This window comes from Phoca vitulina, unplaced genomic scaffold, assembly GCF_004348235.1.
Source record: "Phoca vitulina isolate PV1807 unplaced genomic scaffold, GSC_HSeal_1.0 scaffold12, whole genome shotgun sequence".
NCBI lineage: Eukaryota > Metazoa > Chordata > Mammalia > Carnivora > Phocidae > Phoca > Phoca vitulina.
The window spans coordinates 11862715-11873257 of NW_022589715.1; the positions used below are offsets into that span (position 1 = coordinate 11862715).

The 10543-nt window shown below is 57.5% G+C and overlaps 1 protein-coding gene across 4 annotated transcripts in view; it reads left to right on the top strand.

The window, feature by feature from the left end:
* Window positions 1-8161, top strand: part of PSD4 (pleckstrin and Sec7 domain containing 4) — a 38043-nt gene extending 29882 nt beyond the window's left edge. For 2 of the 4 annotated variants that reach the window (XM_032410492.1, XM_032410491.1), the window contains exons 15-17: window positions 54-198; window positions 393-536; window positions 2098-5513. In XM_032410492.1, the coding sequence (XP_032266383.1) occupies window positions 54-198; window positions 393-536; window positions 2098-2355 (547 nt within the window). In that variant the 3' untranslated portion in view covers window positions 2356-5513. Of the gene's footprint in view, window positions 1-53; window positions 199-392; window positions 537-2097; window positions 5514-7521 lie in introns of those variants that run through there. The other 2 variants (XR_004300286.1, XR_004300285.1) reach the window with 2 other exon arrangements.
* Window positions 8162-10543: the final 2382 nt, after the last annotated feature.

Here is a 10543-nt window from a genome sequence, read left to right on the forward strand (position 1 = left end):
GAGGCAGGGCCGACTCTGTCACCTTGGGGTCTGACGGCCTCCTCTGCCCTCAGCACTGCGAAGGAGATGAGTTCCTGGATCGCGCGCATCAACCTGGCGGCCGCCACGCACTCGGCGCCGCCCTTCCCGGCCGCGGTGGGCTCCCAGCGCAGATTCGTCCGGCCCATCCTGCCTGTGGGCCCGGCCCAGAGCTCCCTGGTAAGGGGAAGGGGACTGCCCGGGCCCCGGGGACGAGGTGCGAGATGGCTGCGCACCTGGCCTGGGAACCGGGAGGGGGGTGCGGTGCTCACCTGGGCCTGGGAACCAAGGGAGGATGTGTGGGCTGCGCACCTGGGGCCGGGAACGGAGGGGGGTGCAGTGGGACAGCTTCCCCCTCCGCCTCCCGCTCCCAGGAGGAGCAGCATCGATCCCACGAGAACTGCCTGGACGCTGCCTCCGACGACCTGCTGGATCTGCAGAGGAACTTACCGGAGCGGCGGGGCCGCAGCCGCGAGCTGGAGGAGTACCGCTTGAGGAAGGAGTACTTGGAGTATGAGGTCAGACTTCGGAGTCTCCGCCCTCCCTGCTCTCTCCCGCCCCCTCGGCCGGGCCCTCTGCCGCCCTCTCGTGGCCGCATCCGGCCTTACAGCCTTCGTTCCCGGGGCCGCTCAGTGCTGCGGGAGGCCCTGTGTGCGCTCTCGCGTGCAGGGGCTTGCACAAAGTGTGCGTGTCCGTGAGCACTCAGACCCCTTCACTTCTTCTCCTGGGGGTACCTAGAAGCTGCTTGTCTGGAAACACTCACAGGGGACGTTTTATCACTTTCACCTAAGAGTATGCTGTATTTGGCTTTACCTAAATTGAAGGGAAAACGGTATTTTAGTTGAATTATTTCCCCTAATACCTACCTAGTACTAATAGGCAGTATTTATGGAGCTTGTCTTACTTGCCTGTATTATCTTGTTTAGTTGTCTAACAACTCTGGGGTAGGGACCGTTATCCTCACTTTACAGATGAGCAAACAGGCAAGGAGAGATTAAAACAGCTTGTCCAAACCTGATGAATTCATATCCTACTCCGGCCTCATTTATAGTTTTAACTGAGGACCTTTTTAGCCCTCTGATCGATGCCGCACTGTTTTATCCCCTGACCCCCCAGCTGACCCCCTACCCCCTTACGCCTCTGGTCAGTGCACACGTTCTGGGACCCGAAGCAGGAGGGGTAGGTGAGGGGCAGTATGAGAACAGAGGGGGTCAGAGCCATCCAGAGGTGGAGACCAGAGAAGGGAGCGTCCGTGTCATCCCCGGGCTGTGTTTGCGGGGCCTCATGCTGCCCCCTCCCTGCCTTTGTGGTCCATCCCTTGGCTTGTTAGGTGCATCCTCAGCCGTCAGTACACTGCTTCGCAGGGGCCCTGGGGTGACAGGACCCGCTCTGCCTGCAGAATTCTAGCCTCTCCCTGCCCATGAGCAGCTGTGACCTGTAGCAAGCCCCTGCCCCTCCCTAGACCTCATTCCCCTCCTTATAAAGTGGAGACAATGATTCCTGGGCCACCCAGCCACCCAGGGCTGGGATGAGGATCTGGTGGGGTGGAGGATGAGCATGCACTTAATACACTGGGACCCGTATCCGAAGGCTGCTAGTTACGGAGGCCTTCGGAGTGTTAAACAGATGAAGGCAGTTAGCATCCCACTCTCCAGATGCCGATTGTTAAAATGCGATTCAGACTCAATTAGGCTTCAGTACAGATGTGAGCTGTTTGTGTGCAGTGCCGCACAGATCAGGCCTAGTGGGTCATGGATCTTTTAGTGTCTCGGGGATGTAACATGTTCTGGAGATGTTAGTTACAGCACTACAGGGTGGTGGCTGTTAGAACAGGGCCGGGCTGGTTATAACACTGTCCACATAACTGCAGGGTTTGGGCACGGATGTGGCTCCTGTGTCCTGCGAAGTCCGCTTGCTCAGGCTCGGGGCGGACGTTGGCTGTTGGTCCAGCCCTCTTTCTGCAGAAATCTTTACCACCAGAGCTGTGTACACGTGGGAGCAGCCTGCCCCTCATGATTCCGGCCTCCTCCCGCCCTGGAGCTGAGGTGGCGCTAAGGTGGGGGGGCCCATGTGTTGCAGAAAACCCGCTACGAGACCTACGTGCAACTGCTGGTGGCCCGTCTGCACTGCCCCTCAGATGACCTGGACCTGTGGGAAGAGCAGCTCGCGAGGGAAGCCGGAGGCACTCAGGAGCCCAAGCCCAGCCTGAAGAAGTCCCACTCCAGCCCATCCCTGCATCAGGAAGAGGCCCCCACCACGGCCAAGGTGAAGCGCAACATCTCAGAGCGCAGAACTTACCGGAAGATCATACCCAAGAGGAACCGCAATCAGCTGTGAAGCTGGCCACCACCACATGGACTCTGGCCCCGTGTTCGGGGGGGACCTGAGATGAGACCCCATGGAGGAGCCTTGTTTCAGGGTCCGTGTTGGGGGATGAGGCCCTCCCCTTTCCTGCTGAAGGACAGGCCCTGTTTCTCTGCAGTCCTCACTGGAGCTCTCCTAATACTGCTGTGCCCACCCCCACAGCAGCCCCAGCTGCCCCAGTCCCTGCTCACTCCCAAGGGAGGACAGAGGTCAAGGGATTGGCTGCACTCCCATGTCACCCTCCCCCCTTCCACAATCCAGAGTGGCCACATTTCTTGGGCCTGGGGGCAGCTCAGCGCTTATTTGAGAATCAGAGCACCTGCGGGCCCTGAGCTTCCAGAAGGGAGACTGGGGCAATGGAAGCCTCTGGGCAGTCAAGCCAGGGGAGCCACAGCCCTGAGGATGGTCTTGCTCTGGGAGTCAGGTGACCTGCGGTGAGAGGTCCTGGGAGACCCCAGCCAGCCTCAGGTGACTGAGAGAGCAGGGTGGCTCGGCCCCGCCCCCTGACAGGTAGGCCTTCGGGGGGGGGGGCTTCGAGGACAAACTCGGTGAGGCTAACTCTGGGGCCCTGGGCCTTTGTGTCCTTTCTCCCTACAATCATCCACACACCCGGGGCAGATGAGAGAGGCCCCACCTCACACACCCAATTGCTAATCATCAGAGCAGAGCCCTTGGTGGTCAGTGAGGGCCAGAAAGGGTTGGGGCCTCCAGAGCTCCATGCAGAGCCCTGGGAACAAGGGGCCTTTGTTTCCCCAGAGCAGGGAAGGAGGTCCTCCGGGTTCAGACCCCTGGGAGAGGCTGAGAGGCAAGAGGCCGTGATACATCCCCTGGGGTCTCTCTTGGAAGGAGCTGGTCTGAGAGCTGGGAGGGCCAGGTAGAAGGCTGGCTCCCTCCCACACACCCCATCCCATAAAGTTGCATTCCCAAGGAGGGGCACCAGGGCACCTTCCAGACCCTTCTTCCTCCCCGCCAGCTCTCGGGGCTTTGCTGCCTTTCCTGGGCAGTCCCCCTGTGCTGCCCTCTGGCTGCCTCCCAGCTGGGCTCTGGGGGAGGTTCCGGACACTCAGGGACCTCAGGCTCTGCCTGTGGGAAGGAGGCTGGGTTGGCGAAGCAGCCACCATTGTCTCTGTTCAGCCAAGTGTGCGAGCAGGCTGCCCGCCAAGAGGGCCTCTGCTGCCTGTCTGCGGCCTGCTGGCTGGCGCACTGCTCTCCCGCCTTCCTGCCGGGGCCCCTCTCCTCCCATCTGTGCTGGAAACCAGCCCTGGGGTCTGGAACGCCACCAAGTGGGGCTGGCCCTTGGGGACCACAAGGGGTGTCTGGCCAGGGCTCAGGGCCGGGCCGGGTACCCAGTGGGTGCACAATACATGCAGGCCAGTGAAGAAGGAGGTGTGCACGAATGTGTCAGGAAGGGAGGGTCAGGCAGATGTGCGCAGCTGGAGCCACCTGCAGGGGGCCAGGCTGGGTCTCCCTTCGCCCGGACGCATCTGTGCCTATGCGGGTCTGTGTGCCTGTGTACGGGTGTGTGTGTGTGTGTGTGTGTAGCACTGCGCGTGCAGGCTGTCAGAGCCTTGGGGGGCCTCAGTCATTTGTTCATGCACTCATTTGTTCATTCATTCATTTCACAAATAATATTGACTACTTTTTATGGCCAGGACGAGGGCATCCCAGAATGACTGAAACACGTCTCTGGCCCCCCGGCGGTAGCAGTCCTGTTCTCTGGTTCCTTGCTGTCACATAGAGGTGCACTTCATCTTGCGGGGGGAGGCCTGCTGAAGACACATTCTCACCCTCTGCTCAAGGATTCAGATTCAGTAGATCTGGGTCAGGGGCACGGACATATATTTTTAAAGCGGCTTGGGTCACTGATGTGCAGTTAATAGGTGAGAACTAGCATCAAGTAGTTGTGACTTGCCCCAGGACCGACACAAGCTTGGCCTTGAGCGGGTTATTTGACCTCACTGAACATGTACCCATATTCCTAAAACCAGAATAAAAGGTGGAGGTTTGTCTGCATTTGTGCATGTGTGTGGCACTTCGATGCTGCTTTGCTCGTGTGGAACTGGCACCTGTCTTTCACCTGGGCACCTGAAGCCTCCCGAGAGATCCGGGCTTCAGGGCGCCACCACCTGGCACAGCTCGCAGACTGCGTGGTTAGGCTGCAGTTCTGACATGTGACCGCTGGGGGGCGGGCTTGTATCTTTCAAGTTTGTGGGGCCCGGGTGTCCAGCTGCAGAGCTCCGCTCCCTGAAGAAGAGGAAGTTAAGTCTGTTTGTCCCCAACCATCAGCAGAACCAGGACCTTCCACTTCCCTAAACCCACAATGGTCCAGGTCAGGCCTCCCACCTTCTGGAGAAGTCAGCCTTGCAAACGGTTCTGACTCTTGACATCTTCCTGCAGATGGACAGGAAAAAGGTTTTCCGGAGCTATATGGGGGCAGCCTAGAGTTCCCCAAAGAATTGTCCCCACAAAAGTGAAAAGTGAGTGAGCTCCCAGTCCCAGTCCTGAGGTGTGGGGCAGATCTGACCCACAGGCCTCCGTCTGACCTTGTGTCCACCCTCGCTTCCTTTCCCATCTGGGAAGTGGGTTGGTGCATCTCTTTGCAGACATGGGACAGGCACAGGTTCTTGGTGATGAGCTCAGGCCCTGTAAGGCTGGCTGAAGTTTGTCTTTGGTTCCTTCATTCCCTTCTAGGGGGGCTCAGCCTCCAGGGCCCTGGGCCCGCCATGACCCAGGTGATACCCCAGATGTAACCTCTTCCTGGTCTCCCGGCATCTCCGTTTTGTGTGGCTTTCTGCTGATAACATTCATTTGTTGGTTGTTTGCCAGGCGCCAGAAAAGAGTAAAAGGCCGCTGAGGCCCAGGGCTTGGGTCCTTTCCTTTTGGGGGTCAGAGTCCGATGGCGACAACAGGTGGGCTGTATTGGAAGGAGCTGGGCTGCAGGGCTGGGTGGGGGTGGGCAAGGGAAACGCGGCAGTAAGGGGGAGGGGCAGGTCACACAGGACCTCGCCCGCCACCGAGTGGGCTGTACCAGCCGGAGAGGCACAGGCTCGTGGCTTGGGAGGCAGCCAGCCTGGGAGTCTTGCTTTAAGAAATGACTTGAGTGAATAAGGCCAATAGGTAGAGTCAGAATAAGGCCTGGAGACCCTTTGTACTACCTCTGCGACTTTTCTGGAAGTCTAAAATAAAAAAATGAGAACGGGGGAAAAAGCCAATGGCCTGGAAACCTAGGACAACCTGGCAATCCCCCTTCCGGCCCTTCTCCCTCCCTCACCGCCCCCCCACGCGCATGCCAGCACATATTCGCACGTACTTATGGCTTTCCTGAATGCCACACTCTCCGCGGGGCTCCTCCCCACCGCCCCTCTGCCAGCTTTCCTGGTTGTCTCTGCCCCCTTGCCATCTAACCGTGGCTCACACCTTCACCTGTCCCTTCCTCCTCCCTTCGCTAGAAGAAGAGGTGCTCACTGCATTCCTGGGACTGACCTCCTCCCCGAGACCGCACACCACCCCTGCTTCTCCTGCCTACCATGACCTCTCTCCCTCGGTGGTCCCATCTGGGTCTTTGGGCCTATTTTCTACCCCCTTCCTTATCCCTTGCAAACAACTTCCAGTATATCGCCCTCGCGAGGAAAAAGGAACAGAAAAACCTGCATTAGACTCTTCACATGCTGTGGCTGAGACCCACAGATGTGTGGTCTTTGCCAGCTGTTTCTCTCCCATTCACATCTGGCTCCCGTTCACACCTGGCTCCCGCTCACACCTGGCTCCCACTCACACCTGGCTCCCACTCACACCTGGCTCCCATTCACACCTTGCAAACTGGCTTCTGCTCTACCCTTCCCTGAAACGGGGACACACCAGAAGGGCCACTGATGACCCTTAATCCTCAAATCCAATGTCTTCTCAGCCTTCATGCCCCTCACCTCTCAGTGACCTTTGACGCAGAGACCTGCCCGGCCCTGCACAAGGCCCAGCGCGATCTGGTCTCAGCAGCCGGGACCGGGAGTCGGACTGCCTGGTATCGAGTCCCAGCAGTCCCTTTTCTAGCTGACTGCAGGCCAGTTACCTAGGCTCTTGTACTTCGGTTTGCTTCTTTATCAAATGGGGATAATAATGCTATTTACCTCACAGGGTCCTTGTGAAGAATAAGTAAAATTATGCACGTAAACATCTCAGAACAATGCCTGGCACCGAAGGAAAGCCTAGCAAGTTAGCTATTAGTTCACGGCCTTGCTGGCCTTACCACATGCACCCTCCCCTCCTTGGGGCCCAGCTTAGGTTCTGTGAATGCAAGCAAGGCCTTGGCTTTCCTTCTTCCTGGAAGGTGCAAGTAACAAATCTGAACTCAAATAGGCTTTAGCAAAAAAAAAGCAGGGGGGCCATTTCATCGCTCCCATAATGGGACAGTCTATATCCAGGTCAGGTGAGGCGTGAACTAGGGCTCTGCACTGCGCCTTACCCCCTTCTGTTCTTCTGGGCTCCATCTCCCAGGCTAGGAGGCAGGAGCAGCCCTCATGGTCCCAAGATGGCCCCCGTAGCTACCAAATCGCCCTCTTCTTGGTGCCAGTCTAGCACATAGAGACCATCTGCTTCTTTCCAGGAATAGAGTCTCTCTGAGCTGCCCACTTTGAGCCATGTGCCCCCCTTTGAGCCAACCACTAGGGTCAGGGGCTTAGGGTAGTCAGAGTCCACCTTCTGAGATGGGGGTGGTGGTGAGACAGTATCACGCAAAAGATGGGGACTGGGACCAGCTGCGGAGAAATTCTGAGTCCTACTAGTACCAGGAAGGGGAGGAAACCAACTGTATCTGGATGCCGTCTCCTCCAGGAAGCCTTCCTTGAGCCCTGCTCCCCCAGTTAAGTCTGTAACTTCCTACATCCCTCGCTTCCCCTGCTCTCCCCTCGTTCGCTTCCCTCTTCTTTCTGTCTCTGCTCCCAGTAGAACGTACGCTTCCCAAGGGTAGGAGCTGGGCAAGTTGGTTTCCATCGCTCGGGGCCCCACACCTGCAGTCTAAAAGTGTAGCTCTCAAAACTGCATCCCCCCTGGGCTTCTGGCCTCCATGTTCTCCTGGTTCTTCCCCCTTCTTACACGTTCTCTTTCTGTCTTTCCTCTGCTTGCTGCTCCTACCCCTGAACTCAGCCTTCCCCCCAGGTGCGGCTTTTGGAGGCCTTCAGGATCGCTTCTGGGAAAGCCTCCTGATGTAAATAAACCTCCAGCTCTGGTCTCCGTGCTGGATTTCAGTCCCGGAGTTCTAACTGGGCAGGACGTGGCCCTCAGTAATCTTCCCGGAGGGGGTAAGTTTCTGTACAGATGTTACTTATTACACGTAAGACTGGATTTAGTGTCGTCCCCCTAAACCTGTCCCCTTCTGACTCCCCTGTTTCTATTAATGATTCTGTGATGGTTCTGTGACAGTGGATTTGAGAGGCAACACACCAGGATTATGAGGATATTTGAGCCAAATGGGCCTTTGCCTCACCTCTGGTGTCGGGCGGAAGCTTCTGGTTTTCTGACGTCTTTGTCTCCGTTGGTGTGACACGGACAGGGTGTGGAGGAGGTACATGGACAGAAAAGCGATGACTCTCTGAGTCCGGTAAGGGACCGTGAAACCCTTCCACCTGGCCACCAGCACGAGGCTCACGGCCGATCTGCAGCTCAACGGCAGCTGCTCAGGACCACTCACTGTATTTTCTGTGGTCCTCATGCTTCAGTTCTTATTTGTATTTTCCTAATTTATTGCATGCATTTCCTGTGAGCTGTCTCAAATCCTCTCTGGAACAAGGTGAGGAATACATTAATATTTAAAATAAAATAAACAAAATGTCAGCGTGTGTGTGTCTTAGGTTGGAAATTCCTTCAGGGCAGGGACCATGTCTGTTTACATAGCACCTGGCACAGCGTCAAACTGAAGCTTAACAAATGAATTTTGATGAAGAGGGAGAAAGAAGCTGCCTGCAGGAAGATCCAGAGATTTAGACTTCACCCTCCAGCCACCCCTCAGCCAAAGCCCCTTCGGCAAGGGGCGCCCTTCCTCACTCTGTTCCTGACCTTCCAGGTTCCCTCCTGTCATGCCTGCCCTGTGCACCCTCCTCATGACGAACCCTGTCCTCACCCAGACCCGGCTGTCTTACAGATGCTCCCCTTCCTCACACAAACGCAGCCCCAGGCGCACCTCACTCAGGGCTTCACCCCGAAACACCCAGCCCCCCCTTCACCCTCTGCCCCAGCCCCACAGGCTCAGCCAGGGCTGGGCAGCCCCGCATGGTGCCAGGGACCGCCACCGGCCGAGCGTTTGGAGGTGCTGGCCCCACTCGTGCCTTGGCCCCGCGGGGGCCTCCAGCCAGGCGGGGACGTGGCAGAGGGAGGGAGAGGGTAAGCTGCTTCAGAACTCCAGATGCAGCAGTTAAAAAGAGGACAGAGGCAATGATCCTTCAAATTGCCACATCTGTATAATCTGCCTTTTATTTTCTGCTTCATGAAGTTTTATTTCCTATTATTTATTCACCTCCCCGCCCTCCCCTCCCCCGCCTCCGCTCCTCCTTAGCAGGCGACATGCTCAGATGGGCCCTGAGCCTTGGCCTGGGTCTCAGCCCCCCCCCCCCCACCCCCCCCCCGGGCCGGCTGCTGAGAGAAGGCACCTGCTCCCCCCTCGAGGACGCCCCCCCATCACTGTGCTACAGCCCCTATGGGCCCCTCCCTCCGCCCTCCAAGTGGGGCTTGGCTGCAATGTGCTCGGGGGGAAGGGATCGGGGAGGTGAGGCCTGTCCCCCAAGACTGCTATCACTGTCACCACCACTTAGCAGGAGCTTATGGGAAGAAGAACCCGAGGACCCAGAACTCACAGCTGGTGGAGTCTCTGTCCCCATGTACCCTCTCCCCGCTCTCCTGTGTCCATCTCCCACCCTCCACACCTCTCCCTCCTCCCTTCCCTTCTGCTCCTCCTGGGCCCCAGCCTGCTGAGCTGGGGAGGGGCAGGTATTGAGATGGGACGAAGGGGGACCAGCCAAGCCCGCCCAGGGAGGGGCACCTGCCCAGCTGGTTTAGGCCCTGAGCCCCCTCTTCCCCTTGCCTCCCTGGCCCCCTTGCAGGAACAAAGCAGCTCCAAGAAAAATCCAGGGCTTCAGGTCCCAGGCTCCCGGCTAGGCTAGTGGCAGGCTGGAGTGGAGTGAGAGGGTGTTTGGGAAAGGTGGCTTACATTTTGCCTTCCCCTCACGTAGCACCCTCCTTCTCCCTCCTGGGAACACAAGCACAGGAGAACAGCCCTTTTCTGGGGATTGAGGTCTGGCTTTTAGGCCCCAGGGGGGTTTAGGGTTTGCGGTTTGTGTTCCTGGTGGCTGCTTCTTGAAGACAGGGATGCCAGAGAAAGGCCTGGGAGGGACAGGAAGGATTTTGCAAATATCATCTGAAACCTGAAAGCGCTTTACATCACCTCTCTCACGGCCTTCATCACTTTCCCACCTTGTATTGTAGTGACTTTCATCAAAGTCTCATTTCTAAGTTCGGAGGGATCTGGGGGTGGGGGTGGTGGATGGTGGTGTTCTCTGCTCAGTGCCTGTCACGAGTCTGGCACGCGTAGTAGATGGTTTGTGAGAGACCCCCAGATGAACATGTCAGTGAGTGTGAGAGCTCAGGAGATTTTTCCTGCCCCCGCCTCTATTAACTGTGGCACCTTAGCCTCCCTCTGGTTTATGCCCCAGTCCTGGAACCCTTTGGAAGCCTGGTTTAGCTCCACCAGCAGACGCAGGGCCCCAGTGCCCTGTGTGAGTGGGGCACCAGAAGCCACTCCACCCCACCCCAACAGAGACCTGATTCCAAATATGGCAATATGGTGTTTCCTTTGGTGTTCAGTGGAAAATTACCTGGGGAATTGGGGAAAAAGAGGCTTCATACCTGAACCAGTCAGATGAGGCTGGGAATGCCTTTCACTGACCCAGGCAACTATTGAATCACAATGTTAGGGCTGGACATCGTGGCCCATGCCATGCGTTTTACAGAGGAGGAAACTGGAGTCCCCTGGGGTCTCCAGTGGGGAGGTGACGAGGTGGGGTCAGAGGCCCACACCCCAGCTCCGGGGTTCCTTAGCTACATCACTGACCCCTCTCTCTAGGGGAGGCGTGGGAGAAATAAAGGTGATGACCCGGGGCCTGGTTCTGATTACAAG